General features: G+C 38.2%; 1 protein-coding gene across 4 annotated transcripts in view; it reads left to right on the top strand.

Moving 5' to 3' along the window:
• Positions 1 to 23,087, top strand: part of ANKRD44 (ankyrin repeat domain 44) — a 341,805-nt gene that overhangs the window by 232,596 nt on the left and 86,122 nt on the right. For 2 of the 4 annotated variants that reach the window (XM_055122139.1, XM_055122137.1), the window contains exons 11-16: positions 7,012 to 7,094; positions 8,272 to 8,335; positions 10,326 to 10,394; positions 11,865 to 12,005; positions 14,418 to 14,498; positions 18,929 to 19,040. In XM_055122139.1, the coding sequence (XP_054978114.1) occupies positions 7,012 to 7,094; positions 8,272 to 8,335; positions 10,326 to 10,394; positions 11,865 to 12,005; positions 14,418 to 14,498; positions 18,929 to 19,040 (550 nt within the window). Of the gene's footprint in view, positions 1 to 7,011; positions 7,095 to 8,217; positions 8,336 to 10,325; positions 10,395 to 11,864; positions 12,006 to 14,414; positions 14,499 to 18,928; positions 19,041 to 23,087 lie in introns of all 4 variants that reach the window. The other 2 variants (XM_055122138.1, XM_004601239.3) reach the window with 2 other exon arrangements.

The following is a 23,087-nucleotide window of genomic DNA, read 5'->3' as shown; positions in this document are numbered from 1 at the left end:
TATTGCTTAAAACTCCCAAACATGTTGCACTCAATAAGCTCAAAATTTATTTCCTCATAACTGTTTTGCTTTCAGTTTATGCAAATGTGTCATGTGATCAAAGTACCTTAGAAATGACATTATTGTTCTGATGGTCACGCCTTCTACTGGCTGTGATATTTTCCTGGGCACACTCCATCTGCTCCTGAGCCTGACATTTTCTGTCCCTCTACATCATGGTTGGTATGATTGTTCACATTTCGACAAAATTAAGTCACGTTTTTCATGGGAGAATGGATGGTCCTAGTGGCTAATGTGCTGAGTTAGTGTAGGAGTAGTAGAAGTAGAGTTTCTACAGTGGCAAAAACAAAATAGTGGAAGAGCTGAGGTACCTTCATACAAGTGGAGGATTCATTGGCCCTCTTTAGATTTAGACAGCATATGCCTATTAAGTACATCATTATTCTTTTATAATTGGGCCCTACAGAGCACCACTATTATCATAAATACAAGCAGATACTAAAATTTGGCAGATGTTTATGGTGAAAACTTGGTCATTCACATCAATAAAAATAATTTTTAATGCTAATTGGTTTAGATTACCATCAATAGGAAAAGACCATAGAGTATTGGAGAGATTGGACAGAGGGTGATGCTCTTGCCTTGCTTTTGGCCAACCCTGGTTTGATCTGCAGAGTCTCATAGTTACCCAAGCACAACCAATATTGACTCCCAAACACAGAGCTGAGAGTGGCATCCAAACACTGTTGTGTATGACCCCAACCCTGCCCTTCAAAAGTAAAATATTTGGAGAACTGTCAATAGCCAGATGTTTTTATCAAACTTCAGAAATGTACAGACTCATGAGAAAAGCTATGAAAGTAGGAGAGGAGAAAGAAAAGAGACTTTCAGAGGGAAGAATTTTCATGTACAAAAGCCTGGGACACAACAGAGCAGGCTCCTGGACAAAGAGGCATGGCAAGATGTCAGTGAGGTTCTAGAACACATGTGGAGTAAACAACAGTCAGATTCAAGAGGGGTCTTGTAAAGCACATGAGTGTTTTATTGTATTTTAAAAGAACCATTGAAGATGTCAGTGAGTTGCAAACAGTAAAGATTATTTATACCCAATATGCATGCTATGTATTTGAGCACAGGTAAAATTAATAAATTGTTTTTGGTTTTTGTTGATCATCAAGTAAGAAACATAAAATCATTTGATGATCAAAAATCATCATTTGGGGGTCAGAAAGATAGTGTGGGGATGTAAGTGACTGACACAGGTTCAATTCCTGGCACTGTATATGGTCCCCTATGTCTTCCAGGAGTGAAGCCTGAACACAAAGCCAGGATTATGCTCTGAGCATAGCTGGCCATGGCCCCTAAACAAACAAAGATAATCAAATATTTTTGTATAACCAACCCAGGGGGCAAAACTAATTTTCCTTTTTCTTTGGGAAGCTTTGAGGTGTTTCTTTCATACACCATTTTGAAATATAGAAGGGTAACAGAAAGGCTAACTGATCACAGTTCATTCTATTAAGAAATTATAAACCTGGATTTAAGGGAACACCACCTGATTACAACTTCAAACTCACAGTCTGATGATTCAGAAAACTAATAATAATTGCAAGAGTAGTAATAGTACTAGCAGGTTTGGTAAAGGCTTACCATAAGCCACTTGATCTTTTTCACACTTTCTATGTACATTCTCTCAACTAGGCCTTAAAATTGTTCTAAGATTGACAGTTATTTTATTTCCTGGGTGAGAGAGCCATTATATACTGGCTGAAGATCAAATAGCTAGCACATTGCACAAGGACTTAAACCTAAAGTTTTTGGCCTCATCACCTTAAATGAACCATAGTGTTCATTACCATATGCTGCTGAGGAAAGACTCTAGAGATAACTGGATGTGGAAATCAGGGTCATGTTTTTCTTATGCCAAAGGAATGGCTTAACAGAACTTATATTCTCTTGGTTCAAAAACCCTTTCCTCACCTCAGCTGGCTCTCACCAATTTATTCTGGATAAGTGGGCAGAAGACACCAGCTAACAGCTGCCTTAGAAATAGCTTAATACAAACATGTTCCATTAATTTTATGACTGGTCAAATAAGTCTAGCAAGTCCACTGGAATTAATTTCTTCTTTCCTGTGATTTATGCTTTGTTAAGTTTAGTGTTATTTGATGTCTTCATTTCTTGATCTTTCTTAATGTATACCTGACAAAGTAAGAGCAATATTTTTATTTGATGAAGTCAGATCCTAAATTTCCTGCTAAAGGTATCATTATTGTGCTTTACAGCAATATAAGACTAATTTTATTTGGGAATATGGATAGTATCTGAAATGTGCAGAGATTCTGAATTCTATTTTTATTTCCTTTCATGTCTTGGCCTGCTTGAACCAAATATGAAGCATATTCATGTTGAAATGCCAAAAGTACTTGAGTCTCAATAACCTACTCTGGAATGAAAACTTATTATTATCTGTGGAATTAAGATGCTATATCAAGTAGAAGTCAATGCTAGAATTTTTAAAAAAATCTTTTAAAAATTGAATCACTATGAGATAGACCCTAAAAAGCTGTTCATGCTTGGATTTCAGTCATACAGTATTCCAACACCCATTTCTCCACCAGTGTACATTTCCCAGTACCAGTGTCCCCAGGTTCCCTCCCATTATCCCCCATCCCAAACTCCCTGCCTGCCTCTACTCTCTCTGTCTCTCTCTACCTCTCTCTCTGTCTCTCTCTCTGTTTGGGCATTGTGTTTTACAGTATTAATACTGAAAGGTTATCAAGAATATCCCTTTACCTACTTTTAACACTCAATTCTTATCCAGCATGATCATTCCCAGCTCTTATTGTGCTAGGCTTTTTAATGTAGTTCTCTTTTCTAAACTTGTGTCAGTGAAAAGAATGGAATAATTAGGGAATATAGACTGTGATGATTTATCTAAAAGCACTAATGTTAATGTGCATGCTTGACTGGAAGTATTGATAATTTTTTAATATATTGTGCTACTATTGCTTGTATACTATATTTATACATTTTATGTTTGTACCAATTAATTTCTTACAGTTAGATGTTCTTTTCATAATTTACTTATTTGAATTTTTATGTAAAGATACACTAAGGTACATTTGTAAGATATATCCTATATTTGTGTGTGGATATATGTAGATATGTAAGTATATGATTATATATGTGTTTGTTTATGTATATGTGTGTATGTAAAGAATATGGAAGTCTCAAAGAAATCTTGAGAAATCCAGTACTTAATTTTTGGTACTTTCTTTAAGGAAGTTAAAGCCATCCTAGAAAATATACTATGTGTTGTCTTCATTTCAAATGCCCAAAGATAATTAATGATGTATTTTTGCCCTAGATTCCCAAATAGAGTGACTAGGTTAAATTAAGTAACTGAAACTCCATTTAGTACAGTTTTCATTCATAGCCTTTAATACTTATTGTGCATTTTTAAAAAATTAGTATGCTTGACTGACATCAAGAGGGAAGTGTAATATAAATAGTATAATATTTCTTTTTATGCTATGTGAGTTCTCCCATCCCCCAAACCACTCCTTTCTTGAGCATTAAGATTGTCACAAATGCAATTGCTTTTCACAATTTTTTTAAATGACGAGAGAGGCAATTACAAGCACTTCTCCACATGACAATGCCCAGAAGACGGGCAAATTGCATCTCTTGATGGATGCCAGCTATTATATACACAGGGTTAGAAATCTCCATGTAGGGAGAGGGAAATTAACAGAGGGAAGACCTAACAAAATCACCAACAAGTAGAAGTTTTCATGGAAAGAGAGAAGTGGTTCCTTGCTGGCTGAGTCAGGTTCTGTAGACCACTGAATATCAACAAATAATCTGAAATTCTTTATACTTTGATATAATACTCATGATTTTTTTGAGATAGAAAATAAAATCCATGTATTCAAGGCTTACAAAGATAAGTAATTATGAAGCATAGAATTTAAAACAAGTCCTTTTGTACTAGAGAAAAAATTCAGATAATTAACATTGTAGTATAAATATATAATGTTTTTGCTTGTGCTATGCATACAAGGATTTACAGAATCTGAAATCACCATTGAAATAAAATGAGATATGAGAAATGATCAGTAACATAAGTTAACATAACATAAGTGCTTATAAATACCTAGGAATCTCTGATTCAGCTGTTCTGAATGACAACTTAGCAGTTTTGGCTTTGTGGAGGAATGAGGCTTCTTCACAGAAGTAAGGCTGTCAGTCCCTTAAGGATTCACCCTGGGAACTGTGTGGCAGTCACGTATTTACTAAAAGATGCCTTTCTAGATTCTTTCTGTAATATCATTAGGAAAAATTACACTCGATTGCTGAAATATATCAATGTATCCCATTGTTCATCAATTTACTTGAGCGGGCACCAGTAATGTCTCTATTACATTCAGCCCTGAGATTTTAGCAGCCTCTCCTTACTCATCTTTCCCAACAATTGGAGGCTCTTTCAGGGTCAGGGGAATGAGACGTATTGTTACTGTTTTTGGCTTATCGATATTTGGTATATGAATACGCCATGGGGAGCTTGCAAGTCTCTCCCATGCGGGCAATAGATTCTTGGTAGCTTGTCAGGTTCTCCAAGAGGGAGAACAAGGCTATTAGATGTCATGCGGCGGCTTTGCAGGCATGCGCTTCTGGAAGCTTGGTCTTATAGTCTCTGGATGTTGGCCTTGGTGATATTACACGGTGCTGGGACAGTTTGTGGGTGTGACTGCCAAACTACTGGAAAATGGGGGTCTGGGTGGAGAAGGCCCAGTCCCAATCCGAGCAGGCTTGGAGATCTCAGCCCCGGGTCCCTCATACCTGGGTTTCTCTGCCAGACCTTTCATGCATGAGACTCGTCCGAACATGTGGAGAGTGGCCTTGAGCATGGCTGTGGCTGGGTTCCAGAGGTCTTCAACTGTCAAGACTCTGCTTGGGGCGGGGAGGGAAAGGCAACTTGCCCCCTCTGAAGGGCCCCAGTGAAGACAGCCAGGCATGGGGGGGGGGGCAAGAGACTCTGCATCGCTCTCTTCTGGGAGCTTGGTCTTATAGTCTCTGGATGTTGGCTGTTGGGCTGGAGTGATAGCACAGCGATAGGGCGGTCGCCTTTCATGCGGTCCACCCGTGTTTGATTCCTCCGCCCCTCTCAGAGAGCCTGGCAAGCTACCGAGAGTATCTCGCCCACACAGCAGAGCCTGGCAAGCTACCCGTGGTGTATTTGATATGCCAAAAACAGTAACAATAAGTCTCTCAATGAGAGACGTTACTGGTGCCGGCTCAAACACATTGATGAGCAACGGGATGACAGTGACAGTGATAGTGATGTTGGTCATTGGTGGGATTACACGGCACCAGGGGCAGTTTGTGGGTGTGGCTGCCAAGCTACTGGAAATTGGCTGAAATATATGCAAAATAATATTTTTAATTTTGGTGTTTTTTGTGTCTGGTATCCTTAGGATGGCTAATGTGTATTACATGTCTATTGAAGATGAATTTTCACCTGTAAATGATAAATTTTAGCTTATTTTTTTATCCAAAATGTTGTTTTCAATAATATAGTCATTAATAGCTTTTCACAAAATGCTTGGTATTTTTTTATTGAAAACATAAAATAGGCTGCTTTTTATTATAAGTTATTTTTTAATTGAATCACTGTGAGATAGACCCTTACAGAGCTGTTCATGTTTAGGTTTCAGTCATATAGTGTTCCAACACCCATCCCTCCATCAGTGTACATATCCCAGCACCAGTGTCCTCAGCTTCCCTCCCAAAACCCTCACCCTCAACCCCCAGCCTGCTTCTATGCCAGGCACTTTCTCTCTCTCTTTCGTGCTCTCTCTCTCTCTCTCTCTCTCTCTTGCTCTCTAGCACTCACCCATGTGCTTTTGTTTGGGCATTGTGGTTTGCAATACAAATACTGAAGGCAATATCCCTTTACCTACTTTTACCACTCAGTTCTTGTCCAACATGATCATTTCCAAGTTGAGAATTTGTTTTATCTGCAGCACTTTGCATAGCATCTAATATTTTACTGTGTTTAGTAGATAAAGAAATAACTTAAAATTGCTAAGGTGAAAGAAAAAAGATAAATTAAATTTCCATGCAACAAATCATTCTTTATAGGAAAAATTTTCTTTAAAATCTATGTTTCTGTAGACCAGAGAGATAATACAGAAGTTAAGGCACTTGCCTTGCATCAAATGCTGGGCACTGCATACAGTCCCTTGAGCACCATTAGGATTACACCATTAGGGTTATTCCACAGAGTCAGGAGTAGCTCATGGCATCATGACTGAGAATAGCCCCAAAACCCCACCCTCAAAAATAATAAAATAAAATATAAATTTCCTAAGGACTGAGGATGAGGCACAGTGAGCATGGGCCTTTATGTGTAAGACTGTAGGTTCAATCCCTAGATTGCAAATATATATATTATTATGATGGATTTTAATGTTATACATTTATATATAAATACATATACTGTAGCACTGTCATACTGTCATCCTGTTGTTCATCGATTTGCTCGAGTGGGCAACAGTAATGTCTCCATTGTGAGACTTGTTACTATTTTTGGCACATCAAATAGCCACGGGTAGCTTGCCAGACTCTGCCATGCAGGCGGGATACTCTCGGTGGCTTGCCGGGCACTCAGAGAGGGATGGAGGAATCAAACCCGGGTCAGCCACGTGCAAGGCAAACACCCTACCCATTGTTTTATTGCTCCAGCCCCATAAACACATACATTGTGACATAAACTTTTAATTATTATTCAGGCTCGGGATTTTGTTGTTTAAGGTAGAAAGTGGGTACATAATTATTTGTTGAGTAGAAAAATTATAAAACTATTTGTTGAGTAAAAGAATTGCAGATTTCAGCCAAGTGGCATGGATTAATTTTTATCAATGACCCTTGAGAAAAGTATCGTGCTTCTGCATATATCTTGAGATCTGTTGCCATGAGTCACTCTGTTTTTTTTCTTCTTCTCAGGTGTGGAATCCATAGCATGTTCCCTTTACATTTAGCTGCCCTAAATGCTCACTCTGACTGCTGCAGAAAGTTATTGTCCTCGGGTAAGTACCTCCATTAGCAGAGATGAGGCTTCATGTGTCCTGTCAACGTGCCTCATGGCTTCAGTGTCTGGTCAGAGTGAGTGGCTTCTTGTGCTTCGTGTCATCCATTCTCTGACTTGGCAAGAGTTGTGTCCACAGCTAGTTTTGTGTGATAGCTCCCAGCAGTCCTTGCAGTTGGAGCTGTTTGAATGTCAGTGCTCCTGCAGCAGAAATGAGCGTCCTAATCAGTTTTTCCATAAAGCATGGGTGATCCAGACTGAGAGAGATAGACAAGGTTGGCCATTGTTTTTAGGAAGTTTGTCATAAAAGGAAAAAGCATCCTTGAGAATTAGTGCAGTAGCTTAAGATTCAATATTTTCCAACATAGCAAAGGGCCAAATTCCCCATCTTTTAATAGTAGGAAATGTCACATTCCTTTTCACTCCATAGATTCTGAAAAGTCACTACAATTGATATTTAACATGGTTTAATATAGGGTGTTCTTTTTTTTTATGCGGGCCCATTTGGAACCAAGAAATATTTTTGGTTTGGAGCTTTGTTAATCTTCCTTATCACTGCTTCTGCCAACCTCCATGTATTAGAAAGTTCCTGGGCTTTCAAAGGTGATAGAAGCCTGCAAGGCAAAGATTATTTATGAATTAATTGAACAGATATCACAGAAGCTTTTTTTTTTTTGATTTAAAGTATTTTACCTTCGGTTGATTTGCTTTCACCGCTGTTGGCAGGTTTAAAAATAATCTCTGCATGAAAGCATGTTTCCCAAATTGTACAACAACTGAAAGCTAATAATGCACTCAAGAAAATATCTATTCCTGCATGTTAAGATCACTGCTCTGCCTTCCATGTTTTCTCCTTGTGTTCATCTGCCTGTCTATTGCCTTACTTATCTCAAATTGGTTTCTTGAATTTCTATCCTGGAATTGAAATATGGGGCTGTGGTTCACCCAGGGCTGAATGTGAAAATAATTCATCTTGGCTTCATGGTTCTCCCTATAAAATTGCCAAGCCTGAGCAGTTACCATTCGTTTCCATGACAACCTCTTTCTGACTACAATTGCTTGCATTCTGGTTTCTCTACTAACTGATTTTTCTGTCTCTGCAATGTTTCTTGTGGTTTAACTAGGACAAAAGTATAGCATAGTATCCTTGTTTAGTAATGAGCACGTGCTGTCTGCAGGCTTTGAAATAGACACCCCAGATAAATTTGGAAGAACGTGCCTTCATGCTGCTGCTGCAGGAGGGTGAGTCTTTTAACTCTTTTATTTATCGCAATTTTTATTATTTCCTGACTTAATTACTAATTCACCCTAAATTACTTAAGTATTCTGTGAGTCAAAAGCACTTTTTTAAAGTTCATCAGGGATCATTTCTATATCATTTCAGGGATGATTTGATACCAAATGTCACTATGTTGCATCTCCAGAGATTCAAGTTTTCCTTCTTCCAAAGAAAATTTGTTAACCCATTTCATGTAGAAAGGAGGGGTTTTGTTTTTGCTTCCTTTTCTCATGGTCTCTCTTTTAAATCTTAGTTCTTTAGCATGTTGAATGTGTATCTACTTGATACATTCTCATTGAAAGGAAGTAATTTGAGATTTGTTTCCATATGTGGGTGATGAAAGAGGGTATCTTAAGATTGAGTCGAATCTTGTTTATTTGCTGAATTATTTTGTTTTTTATTCCTAAACTTGCTTTTAAATCCTAATAAGGATTAAATGTGAGCAGGAGCCAGGAAAACCCAAATGGTAGCAGTACATGATTTAATCCTTTCTCCTCTCCCTGCTTTTTGATTTATAAAGAGATTTGTCATCAGATACTCCATTTAAAATCAGTTTTTAGGGCTCCAATCAATATGCTCCCTATATAAAATCACACATTGACCAAACACAGCCTCTCACATGACATTGTTTCGGTAAGATGTTGCTCCATAGTCAACTTTCTAGTCCTTAAGGAGCAACAACACTTTCCCCTTTCTCGTCTGTGTGTCACCAAAGACATTGTCTATTTATCAGTGTATGACTCCAAAAACCGGGGTGACTGTGATGCTTTGGGGCCCCTCATTTGAATGGATCCTTTTGAAGCCATATATTCATATTCATATTCATGATTTTGTATTTTTTGAAAGAAACCTTCCCACTTGATCTTCCCATCCTCAAATTACTTGAGCTTGATAAATCACTTAACTTAAATCTGTCTCTGCCTTTGACCCTTTGATCCATTTAATAAGAAACAAATACTTTATATCAATGTTACACAACACTCTGTGCTCTCAGGAAGTTTTTCTATTTTGTGACTGAAACAGATAGTTCTTTGAGGAAGGTGGTTATAAAGGGTAAATGTAAGGTGGGAAGAGCCCTGCTCGGGTCTGTCACTAATGAGATCATTTTTCTTATTTAAATGTTAATAAACCACTAAATCCTAGATTGCTTCTTAGCATCCTCATTTTAGAACTAATAGATAATTGTCTCTTTCCATGCCTGTCTTTAAAAAATAATGTGGCTTGTATGGAAAGCAGCAACACATCCTTCTGAATTTATGTCTAAAACTTTTATCAAAATTTATTTTAGCTTCATGTCCTCCAATAGTAAAATTCACTTAGATGGGTTCCTTTCTTTCTACTAAACATGATTTATTGCTTCTGCGAGCGACAAAAGCAGTTTTGGAAGATCTCTGGACTGCATTACATCATTTTTAGCTTTGGTTCTGCATATTTATCTACTAGGTTTCGAAGATAGGTATTTATTTTTATTTTACATTAAGAAGAATCTGGGTAGAAAATGTTTATTGCAGTATATTTATTCTGCTGTATAAAAGGCAATATTCATCTACTCTGGCTCATTGTTTAAAGGTGACATGAAATTATTATAGGTTTGAGGGGTTGCCTCATAAACTCTTTATGGTTTTGAAAGGTAATTTTAGGGTAAACAATGAGACTATATTGAAAGATTTAGTTTTTTTAATAGTTGTTAAACCTCCTAGTCATGAAAATATTCTATTAAGTTCTTTAATGTAGTGATTTATTAGCTTTGAAAAAGGAAATTTAGAAAATTTAGGTGCTTACCATGTGCCATTGCTCTGCTATTGTTCAGGTTATTTTAATGTTAGCAGAATTTCAAGCTGGAGCTTCATTTTATTGGGCCTGAACTCTGCAGAAAACAGAAAACAGACAACTCTGTAGATAGCCCAGCCACTGATCCCTACCATCTTAATGATGTTTTCTCTGTCTTTCTAGTAATGTGGAATGTATAAAACTCTTGCAGAGCAGCGGAGCAGATTTCCATAAGAAGGACAAATGTGGGAGGTATGTAAACAGGGAACTCTGCTTTAAGTGCCTAAATAAAAGAATTAGGGGCCAGTCTATGTGGAAATCACCTTGTGTTGAAATGGCCAGCAGTGTAACTAGCTGGGGAGATTCTATCCTCAGAAGAAAATCCTTTTCCTAGTGAGAAGCAAGCACAAAAAGAAAAAGGAAAAGGAAAGATGGATGGAAGGAAGGAAAGAAAGAAAAAAACATTTATTCCCACAGCTTCTATTTAGGGATAATTCAGCCCTCATTTGGGGGTGGAGAACTGGGCCACACCCAGCAGTCCTTAGCATTTACTCTTAACTCTGTGCTTAGGGCATCACTCCTGGCAGTACTAGAGGGCCCATATGTGGTGCCAGGTATCAAACCTGGATTGTTCACTTGCAAGGCAAGTGTTTTACACCCCTGTACTATCTCTTCAACCTTTAACCCTTCTAATTCAGAATTGGACACAAGAATGGGAACATTTTATTACATTTATTGAACATTTCAACTTGGGGTAAACCTTAGGCATGTTTAAAATTTTAAACAACACACACACAGCCACAATGGTCTCTTTGACTGTTGGAATGGATCATAGAACTTTTCTTTACCTTACTGTTTTTTTGCACCAATCAAGCACAAATCCCTCGAGATAATTTGATCCCACTCGCAAATTTATCCAGTCTAGAATTCTAGGACTCTGATCCTTTGTTCATTGCTCCTTTTACTAATCTATATCCCTTCCCTTAAGGAGATTTTAGTTGAGAGGAGAAGGTGAAAGAATACCAGTAGTTAGCATCAAGGCAGTAAGTGAAGAAAACTCAAGAGAGACCAGGACAGGAGCTAAACAACCTCAGTAAAAGAGAGAACTTCTGAAAGTTAAAGGATGTAAGGTTTTATTGGGTGGTAGTGAGTTAATAAAGGGCATTCTAGGGAAGAAAATAACATGATAGAGGGAAATGTGGACACGAAAGGAAAAAAATCTCAAATCATTTTGTTTGGAAAAAGCAATGGTTTGCCCTAGTTTGTAAAAGTCTTCAGTTCTAAACTAAGGAATCAAGACTTTGTTCAATGGGAAGGATGGGAGGTTTTATACAGGATTGTCATCTGTAGGTATTGGGTCTCAGGAGACTCAGTTCTTCATTCATCCGGACCAGATATTTAATGGTAGCTTTAATAGAGCAATGGATGCAAATAGGAATGGCATCAAAATAGTCCAAATGAGGAGTAAAATAGACTGAGGCAGGATAGGCACTGGAAATGGAAATACACTATAAATCCATGGGTATATGGCCTTTTGTGAAATAGTATCTTTGTAGTTTCAGATCTAATTTAGAAAGTGGAAGTGAGGTTTATCCCTTGGCCTACACACTTCTAAGAGATAAAGAGCTCTCCACACCCCCTAGGAATACAGCTGTCAGCACTAATGCTGTTGATGCTATTTGTTTTTCAGACCAAATGAAGTAATTTCTGTTTATTTTTCAGAACCCCTTTGCACTATGCAGCTGCAAATTGTCATTTCCACTGTATTGAGACATTAGTGACCACAGGGGCCAATGTTAATGAAATAGATGACTGGGGACGGACAGCCTTACACTATGCCGCTGCATCAGACATGGATAGAAAGTAAGAACGACCTTTCTTTGGCTTCTTCTGGGGGTAGGGGAAACTCTTTATTGTTGTCATCATATTGCCATGCAGAAATTGTAAATGAATGGATATCCAATTAAAAATTTTTTTTAAAATGTAACATGGAATTCATGCCCAATTCAATCAGCTTAATCGATAGCTGAATAAATAGCAGTACTCCTACATTAAGAAAAAGAAAAAGAAAAAAGAAATTGTGAATGAAGAATTTCTGATCCAGACCCAATGAGGTTACAATCGCTTCATTTGTAACTCTGGTGTTCCCGTCCCACTCCCTTTATGTTTGATTGCTATCTGTCATCGCAAAATTACATCTTGTCTCTGATCTTTGAGTGGAATGCCAAGTAGAGCTGTAAAATCCAGGTTTTCAGTTCATTTAGAATCTGTGTCGGAGTTAATTTTGTCATATACTATAGTTTTCATTATTATCCTTTAAATGCTTGCTTTGCTAAATTTTCTAATACATATATGTCAAAAATATCCATCTACCTTAATTTCAGTTGCCTTTTGGTGCAACAGTGATATGTGTTAAATAGGCTCAAGTCTTTCCACGCTGGAAAATGAACCATCTTTTAGAAACTAAAGAAGAGGAAGTGGATCACTCTAGACATACCTAGATTCTAGTTGGCTAGTAAAAGGGGAAATAGAAATAAGTGAATCAGGTCAGGGAGAAAAATTGGGAGAGCTACCCATAGATTGTTCTTAGAAGTTTATGGGTGAGGGTCTTCTTTACAGGAATTGGTTTTGGTGACTGTCTCTGAAGAACTTTGGTATTATTGATCTCCCTGTATAGAATTGATTTTACATCAGAGAGATTCTTTATTTAAATCCCTTTTAATGGGACTGGAATGATAGCATAGCGGGTAGGGTGTTTGCCTTGCATGCAGTCAACCCGGGTTTGATTCCCAGCATCTCATATGGTCCCCTGAGCACCGCCAGGAGTAATTCCTGAGTGCAGAGCCAGGAATAACCCCTGTGCATCGCCAGGTGTGATCCAAAAAGAAAAAATAATCCCTTTCAAATATTTTACATGGCAACCCACAGTAAGATATTTATTTCAGGGCTGGAGATGTGGCTCACCCGGGAAGCATCTGCCCCCTGCATATGTGAGTTCTTGGGTTGGATCCCAGCACCACACACCCCTCCATCCCCACAGCCTTTGTGACTCCTGAGCACTCTGGGCCCAAGAACTGTCACGTGTGTCACTCAGAACAACAAACAAACCATTTTTTGTTGTGATTTTTTGGGTCTTGTGGTGCTCACAGCTTAGTCCTGACTGACTCAAGGACTGCTTCTGGTAGGGTTTCAGGGAACCATATGGAGTGCAGGAGAAATCAAACCTTGGTCTGCTGTGGACAAGGCAAACTTGCTTGCCCCCCCCATAATTAAAAAAGAAATGCATTATATATATTTTCAAATGGAAACAAAAATTTTTATGAAATTTTATTTATTCCTGCTATATGTGATACATTTTATATTTTTAATGTCACATACCAAAAAGAAAAGACTTCTATCTGAAACCTGATAACTTGATTTCACAACTTAGGTTACAATCCATATTCCCTTAGTTTAGAAAATAGTTTTTATGTCATAATAATATTGACAGGTTAGACAGGCACTTAGACTTCTACAGCCATGCAAGCTATTAATTCAGCAAATATTTATTAAACATCTGATCTATACCAGGAAATATCCTTTAAACTGGCACAGAGCGAGGGAGGTAATAATCCTCAATGGCTAAGAGCTTGACATGGAATCATGGATGGTGACGAAGAGCTCTGACTGATAAGAGGATATTAGAACCTTGTGACTTCATAAGTGAGATACTGAACTGATCAGAGACAGCATGGAAAGTAATTGGACTCAGAGAAGTTTAAGCTAAATTGCCTCCTTTTTTTACTTGGGGAGTTCAGGATATTCATGGGAGGGCAGAGATCTTGAATATCATCTCTTTCACTGATATTGAGTGGAAGTTATAGGAAAATCATGTTCTAAAATGGATTCCTTGGGAGAGGATAGACTTAATGAATGGCCTGTAGAAAATTGTGCATATCCTCAAGACAAATCTTTGGGGGCTGGAATGATAGTATTGCAGATAGGGCACTTGTCCTGCCCACAGCTGACCTTGGTTCCTGGTTTGATTCCCAACATACCATATGGTCCTGCAAGCTTGGCCAGGAGTAATTCCTGAGAGTAGAACCAGGAATAAATAACCCTGGAGCATTTCTGGGTGTGACCTCAAAACCAAACCAAACCAAAAAAAAAAAGCCCGAGAGGAAAAATAAAAATCTTTGGGCAAGATTTAAAGTCATTAAAATCATTGATATAAATTGTACCAAAATTATCCAAATCTTTGCCATGCCTTGTAATTTTTTCTCTTATTCTAAGCAGTAAGACAATCTTGGGAAATGGCCATGAACATTCAGAAGAACTTGATGGAACCAGAGAAGTGAAGGAAAAAGAAGCTGCTCTGTGAGTTTTTTTTTTTAGCACCTGCTGCATCTCTGGTGTTATGTTTTATCTGCTGTTCTGGGTCGCCATATTGGGCCGCCTGGTGATTTTTAGATTTCACACAGCATCCTGAGGAAGAAATGTGGTCCTACCCTTAATAAAGAAGCAACAATTGATATAATTGAATTATATATATTCCAATTATACATATCCAGTATATAATTAATATACCATTGAATGCATCCTTCAATGATGCTAGTTTCAGAAAGGGACCTCATTCTGAGTAAACTTTGTTGCAACCATCACAGAGATGGTTCAGTGGTTTTTTTGAACTAGGTATCTAAAATATTATTTGCTACTCTAACAAGTCTCATGCGCCTCAGACGATGTGCCTTCTCTCATGGCCCTAGGCTCCCCATTTGTGACTTAGGGAAAGGATTTAGTGAATTACGTAAATAAGTTTTTTAGTGTAAAGAACCCCAGTTGTCCTCATTCCTCTCTCCTCAGCACACATACACACAGAGATTTTTCTTTTCTTTTTTTTTTTTTGTGGATATAAATCAAGTTTATTATCAGTCCCATTTTACAAATTAGGAAACTCAAACCCTGAGAAATGAAATAAAGACCTTACACAGTTGTCATGACAGGCAAAGCTGGGGTGGGATCGAGGCCTCAGCGGGCCTGGTCTGCCTGGACAGGAGAACCTGTGTGTTCAAGCCCCCTTTGCCTTCCTGCACCCGGGCACACAGAGGCTGTCCTCAGGGATGGCGGGGTGTGGCTCTGGGAAGACGAGGGGAACCCAGCGCTTGGGGGCAAGAGTCGCGCTGAGCAGAACTCTGACCTGGCAGACACTGGGTAGCTACCCCCGTTCCTGCAGCCAGACCCTGGCCCACTGGGAGCCCCACCAGCCTTCTGCCACCCACCCTCCTCTGCCCAGCCGGAGCCGGTGTCTCAGAGACACAGTGTCTCAGAGACACGCAACTCGGCCAGAGTATCCACAGAGAGATTTTTCAAAAGTTCTCCTGCTCCCTGCACACAGCAGCTGTCTCCCCCCACCAGTCTCTCTGGCTTCTCATAGAGACTCTTAGGTGTCGGTGATTTGAAGGCTGTAGTGATAGCCATTAGCCAGCCCTGTTGTTGTCTGGTAGGGGCTAATGCTTCATCTTCTCAGTGTCCTTCCTGCACTGTAGATCATGGTGAAAACAGTGTATGCAGCATATAGTTGGTGTTCAGTCACTCTTTAATAATGAACAAATGAATGAATATATGGTGCCATTTTGTTTTCTATCCCCATGGGAGCCTGTGGAATTAAACTCTAGGTCTGCACATTCACAGATCTTAACTGTGCTTTTCTCTTCATTTGTCAGAGGAACCAGTTTCTCCAGCGCCTGAATGCTTGTGCCTGCCTCAGGGTCTCCCCCAACCCAGGGGCCTCCTCTCCCAGATCTGGGTAGTTGTGGAAGGGTGTAGTTAGAGTAGAGTCTGTCTGGGGCAGGTTGTGAACTGTAACTTTGACTCCCACGGGGGTGGGGTCAGGAAACACAGCTCTGATTCCAACAGAACAACCATGATTTTGTCCTCATGTCCCCAAATTAAAATAATGACATGCAAAAATTACAGAATTGTAAGCCACATCAGCAAATGCCCCTTACCAGTGAGTTGCAGGCTTCCCCCAAGTCTTCCTAGTGGTGAGGAAGAAGAAAAGAGTTGGTGAGGCAGGAGAGCCCTCGGAAGCACCTGCCTATGAATTCTGGCTGCAGACAAGCTACTCCCTTGTCCTAGGGTGCTTCTCTTTCTTTGCAGCTCAGTTCCCAGCACCTACTCAGGGTCCTGAGAGGAGAGAAGATAAACGTTTTCCCAGTTAAAAGTGAAGTCCATTTTCATTAGAGACAATGCAGAGAATATTCCAATGTTATAACACTGTTGTTATTTCTTAATAATACTATTGGTATTGTAGGTCAACTATAATTATGTCTTTGGAAAAAATTAACAAGTATTTTGCAAATTATTCGCTAAGTATGTCAATTGTAAGTATAGAAAATAATATTTCATATACCTAGTTCAAAAAAATCCGCTGACCCATCTCTGTGATGGGTGCAACAAAGTTTACTTAGAAAAAGTTTTCTTTGTGAAAGCAGCATCACTCACCACCCATACTCCAAGAGTACTGCACCACATTTAAAGGGGTTCAAAGTAGGAGGCAACCAATATTAGAAGGAAATATTATTTTTAGCCTACATATGTATGCACAAACACATATAAGCACACAAGGTTCAACCTTTAACAACACATTAATGATCTCTTATACAAGGGCTTAATGTCCCTGGGTGAAATACAGTCTTCACACTCTTTCCTCTAGTGATACATTTTTCATAGCATTTTCAACAGTTTTTACATAACAAACAATATAAAATGTTTTTTCAGTTCTGCTTTGAGGCAGGGATTGGGACTTGGGATGGAAACATCTGAAATATGGTGGTGGAAATGAGTAGTGGTGGTGGGATTGGTTTTTGAGTATTAAATGTAATCAAATATTGTGAACTACTCTATAAAAGAAAAAATTTAAAATAAGAAAGAAAACAGCATCACTGAAGAATGCAGTCAATGGCATATTTATTGCATATTGGACATATATCATTGGGATGGAAAATTTAGAATGGAATCCTTTCAGAAGCAGGGGTGTGTTGCCACTAAAATGCTGTTCCTAATGAGTGATCTTTATGTAAAGAGCCAAATTTGGTTTAAGATGAGTCACACCTGGGATCCTATTCATGAGCATTTAATTTACCAAAAGAAAAAGAAAAGAAAAATGTCTTCCTTTTTGGGATTTAAATCCTCAAAGACAGCAAATGACATCACAACTTTATTAATCATTTGATTCATTACGGAGCAGTTTATGGAAAAATAATGTGAGATATATGATTTGGTTTAAAAATATGTCTTTGTTTTTTCTAGATGTAAAAATATTTTCTTTTGCTTTCTTACATAGGATTTTCTTACTTTTTTTGCCTTATGCCAAAAGATAAGTAAATGATATTTTTGAGGAAACTAAAGAAAATTTCCATTAAAAGGCCTTATTTAGTGCACGGGCTTATAAAGAAAATCTTAACAATTTCATCTGAATAAGAAATTGAATCGGCTTGGACTTGGATGGCCGACTCTCATGGAGATACTTCTGAAATTATAGAGCAATGCTCTTTTGCCTAGTTCTTCACTCAGCAGAAGAGCTGGGTCATTTGCAGAAGGCCCTGAGAGATTTCACTCATTCTCTGAGTCCAACTGTCATGGGTTGAAGGATTTTTAGCCATAGGCTTCCATTAACCACATTGCAAATTGTCTCATTTTCATGAAAATTACAGCTTTGGGGAGATACCTTAAGTAGTTGAGCACATGTCTGTCATGTGTGAAGCCTTCAGTTTGATCCTCCATGCTCTACTTCCCATTGCTGGATATAGCCTTGGTGGCTTCTTCTAGGCCACCTACTTCTTTTAGTAGCCCCTCTAAAAAATATGTAATTCTGACAGAAAAGAGTTTTAAATGTTACTATTATTTAGTCTATTTATTATTATTATTATTATTATTAGTAGTAGTAGTAGTAGTAGTAGTAGTAGTAGTAGTAGTCGTAATAGTAATAGTTTATTTGGGGGCCACCACCAACAATGTTCACAATGTTCAGGGGCTACTCCTTGCTCTGTGCTCAGGAGTGACCCCTGGAAATCCTCAGAGGACCCAAGGTGGTGATGGGGATTTGAAATGGGGTTTGCAGAATGCAAGGCAAGTACCTTAGCCCCTATGCTGTTTCTCTGGCCCCTTTAGTCTATATCCTTAGTGGTATAACTGAATCCATCCTTTAAATTTTTTAAATTCAGCCATTCTTTAAATCTTTTTATTGTTTTGACTGTTCATATAGGTCTATTTTATTGTTTGGACATGGTTTCTTACTCTGTTTTAACTTTAATTTTCCAATATTTTGATCTTAGAGTTTCCAAAAGTAAGGTTAAAAAATACCTTCTCAAAAAAAAAAATACCTTCTCCCTCTTTTGAAGTTTGCCCTGTTTCAGTGGCTTGGCTACATCTTTTTTGCATTTGAGACTTCTCTAATATGGAACTCTTAAACTTATTCAGCAATCCTGATCCTAGGAAGTTGATAAGGAAGAAACGCTCTACTTATTTTCTTGTTTAAAAAAGCAAGAAAATTTTGTTCAAAGCCTTTTCTAATTCTAGAATGATTAAGTTGAAATAGCTACAGAACACACACACATATGCATATACACACGCACACACACACAATTTCTAGCATATAAGACATCATTGTTGTGGGATTTTTAAAGAAACACTTAAACCCACAAAACCTCTTGTTTTGTGAAATGGAAGAAGAGGAAATTTATGCTAAATATCCCTTTTGGTTCAAATATATTTTCCAAAATAATACTAATGCTTTATGATTACAGATGTCTAGAGTTTCTGCTTCAAAATGATGCAAATCCATCTATCCGGGACAAGGAAGGTTACAATAGCATACATTATGCTGCTGCCTATGGCCACAGGCAATGTCTGGAACTGGTAAGTGGTTCTGTATTGTTTTGTCTCCAACACACGCACACATGGACTTCTACCTGAAAAGGCTGGTCCTCATTTGACAGTGCACTCATTGCCTCACTGAGTCCATTAAGAGCTTCTTTGAAGAAATTCTGTGGTACACAATTAAATTCTTTTATGTGAGGATATATTGATCTCTTTTTTATTTCTCTTCATCTTAATTTCAGAGCTAACAACTCTTTTTCATATCAGCTTAGTCTGGGAATGTTAGGTCTGTGTTTTGGTACAGTTGTATTTTAAAGATCATCCAGTAAGTTTCCTATGTGTATCTAGAAGCACCTTTAGCTCCTGTATATTCAATTACAGCATTGTACAATGCTTTGGATGATTGTTAGGTATATTGGTTTGTCATGATGACACATTTGTAGTTTTGGAGCGACAGGGGTGAAAGGACACAACAAAATTTATTATAACTATTAAACCACTCAAATGTTAAATCTGTAATGATTAAGTGACACTTGGGAGTTTGAAGTTTGAGACTCCTCTGTTGGTTTAAGTCACAAGATACAATCTAAAATGCCCACAAAGAGTAGAACTGTAAGTAAACATGTGAAGTGAATTCAGTATACAATAGGGAGTGGTAGAGATTATGACAAATAGAGAAATAGAGAGGACATGTTGTTAAATATAAAGGTTGAAATAAATTCATTTCAGTTCATTGGGGCAGTAATGCTAAATCTGCAGGGTTTCCAGGGTTTTCTAGCAATTCAGACTTCATATATAATTTCTTATTTAAAAAACTCAGGAGAGAGAGCGAAAGGGAATGCCCTGCCAAGGAGGCGGGGGGAGAGTGTGGGGGTGGTGGGAGGGAAACTGGGATCATTGGTAGTGGAGAATGGTTACTGGTGGAGGGATGGGTACTCGATCATTGTATGACTAAAATGTAAGCACGAAAGTTTGTAAGTCTGTAACTGTACCTCATAGTGATTCATGTAAAAATTTTTTAAAAATTTTAAAAACACAGGGTGAGAAGCCATAGAGATAGTACAACGGTAGGGAGCTTGCCTTGCATGTGGCCAACCTGGGTTCCAATCAGCACCCCATGTGGTACTCCTTGCCCTGCCAGGAGTGAGCCCTGAGTTCCACTAGGTATGACCCCAAAACTAAAATAAAACAAACCCAAATCACTGGGTGGTCTAGGAAGAAAACTACAAGTTATAGCGAATCTTGCCTGCATGGATTTGCCATTTTCCATCTTCCCTCATCACCTGTGGTTCCGCTTTGCCAAGATATACAGAGACTCTCAACTAGCACCGCCTTCCTGATGGGACTGCAGTTTATTTTTACATCTCTTTAAAAGCAGAAATATTTACTTTTTAGAGTTACTTAAAAGTGTGTTTGGGGTACTGCTTGAACTTCATGCTTCATAGCAATTGTGTTAACTCCTGCTTAGAAATAATTGAAGATGATCCCAGTTACTTCCTTCACTTTGGCCGTGCTGCTGATTTTAAAGGGTTGGCTTAAGATCATTCTCCCTATATTTATTTTCACCAAGAATCTGGGAAAATGTTCATAGTGGTCACCTAGTTTGGATATAAAAAGGTGATTATTCTAGTGTTGTTATTTTGTGGTGTTTTTGGCGAAGCATACCAGTATTTATCATCTTTCCCAACATATCCAAGTTTTCTTTGCTGAGGTTCTTGTAAAAGCTAAGAATTTTCTTGTTTAACCTTAGGGAAGTAACATTTTACCCCTCTAATTTTTATTTTATCATAATACTCTTCTAGTAACTGTATAACACATCACACAAAAAGTTATTGACCCAAAATACAAAACCATTATGTCTTACTGATCCTTTGGATTGAGAATCAGTAATGGCTTACTTGAGTGGTTCTAGTTGAAAGTTTCCTATGGGATTACATGCAATGGCTGAGCTGGCAGAAGGAAAGTTCAAAGTTAACCTGTCTTGATATTCTCTCTCTCTCTCTCTCTCTTTCTCTCTCTCTCCTTCTTTCACTGTCTCTCTCTGGTTATTCATGTGTTTTTCTCTAGTGGGATGTTTTCATAGAAGCTGGATTTTTAAAAATTTTATTTTATTATATTGAATCACCGTGAAAAAAATACAAAGCTTTCAGGTTTAAGTCTCAGTTATATAATGATTGGACCCCCCCATCCCTTCACCAATGCACATGTTCCACCACCAAGAACCCCAATATACCACCCTTCCACCCAGCCCCCACCTAAGTAGCTAATGATCTTCATTTTATTCTCTTTATACTTTGAATACATTCAATATTTCAATAGAGAACTCACTATTATTGTTTGGAATTTTCCTCCAACAATCAGGCCTGCCGAAAAGGCATCATTTAATAATTTCTTTTCATTGCTGAGAATAAAGATTCTATGAGCTTGCATGGCTGCTGTTATGGCCACGCGGTTTTGGATTTCTTATGCTTTAGTTCAGTTCACAGTCTAGATGCATTTCTGTAAGAAGCCACTCTGGGTGCCAAAATGGGTTAGAAGACCTCTTGGATCGTAGTCTTTAGGAGCAGAGGGTCTAGTAGCTGGATATTTTACATGGTGGCTTGGGAATTCAAAGGCTCTGGCATGATAGAGAGTGGAAGAAGCAAGAGAACAAAAGTGACAATGCCTAACAGAAAGAGGCTATATTGCTTTTAATACACTGAGAATCACTTCTTCTACAGGTTCTTTTTATTTTATAATGTCCTGTATTTATTTTCTTTTTTAATGCTTCAATAATACATTATAATTACTCTCATTTCTTTTTCAGCAAAGTCTTTTCAGAGTCTTTATTTCTGTTGTCCAAAGAAAAGGTTTTTTGATCTTAAAAAAGTTAGTTGGGGCTGGAGTGATTGTACAGTGGGTAGGTTGCTTGCCTTGCATGCAGCCGATCCAGGTTTGAATCCTGGCATCTCCTCTAATCCCTTGAGCACTGCCAGGAGTGATTCCTAAGTGTAGAGCCAGGTGTAACTCCTGAACATCATTGTAGGTGACCTAAAAACAAATAAACAAAAAGTTTTACATATTCTTATCTGATAATAAAATGATTTCTTTAATACGATTAACACTTGCCCTTAGAGATTTACAAAGATGATTATTTTTGAGAATTTCAAACAAGTAAGGAAAAGGTATTAGTAATTAATCTTGTATTGTCAGCTGGAAAAGACCAGATTACCCAATATAAATTGGTGGAAGTGCCACTATTTTTTTTTTTTTTGCTTTCAGGAGAGCCACCAGGGATGAGGGTGGTGCCTATAAGATGTTTGTCACAGATGAGATAGAAATTTTCCTCTCCTTTACTTGCATGCTTATAGCTGGATGGAAAGTTGTAATTCCATGTTGGAATGCACCTGAATTCCTTCCTGGGTGTAGTTAACTCTAGGCCAAATCCCTAAGTAGTCTATGGACATTTCTGTACTGTGCCTCCTTCTAATCTAAAGATCCACCCCTAGGCTTTCCCAAGGAAAGGCATCACAGAGCCAAATTGCTGGTGTCTTTCTATTGCCTCACAAATTGTAAATATCACTGGGAGTGGATGGGGAATGATGAACGGCTTAGAGTGTAACTGTTAAAAGACCTGATCATTCCCTTTTTTGGTGGGAATGATGGGAGAGAGTTTACTGTGGATACATCTGAGGCCTTTATACATATGAGGCATGAACTCTCAACCATTGACCTTTGTGCCCAACCACTGAAAAGTTCTTTTCTTGTATGATACAGTTAAAAAAAAACTTTATATTATACCTTCACGTTCTTTTAGACTTCCATTTATTTTGATAGTTGTTAACAAAGCAAAACAAGTAATCAGTCTGCACCAGAAGTTAATTTCTCAAACTTGCTGCTGCCATCCCAAAAAATCTCCCACATCTACAGCACAAAGACTCAAGTCTTTTTTGGGGGGTCATCCTTTCAGAAAATGATTCCTGACTCTGAGGTTAGTGATAGAATTATACCAGTGAAAGATATGATTTGGGGAGTGTGGATTGCTTATTTGAACGTTTGAGTAGGAATTATTCAGGGAGATCTTTCTTTCCATCCCATTTGCTGGCC

This window comes from Sorex araneus, chromosome X (assembly GCF_027595985.1).
Source record: "Sorex araneus isolate mSorAra2 chromosome X, mSorAra2.pri, whole genome shotgun sequence".
Classification (NCBI taxonomy): domain Eukaryota; kingdom Metazoa; phylum Chordata; class Mammalia; order Eulipotyphla; family Soricidae; genus Sorex; species Sorex araneus.
The sequence above is the reverse complement of the archived record's forward strand: the minus strand, read 5'-3'. Positions and strand labels throughout refer to the sequence as shown.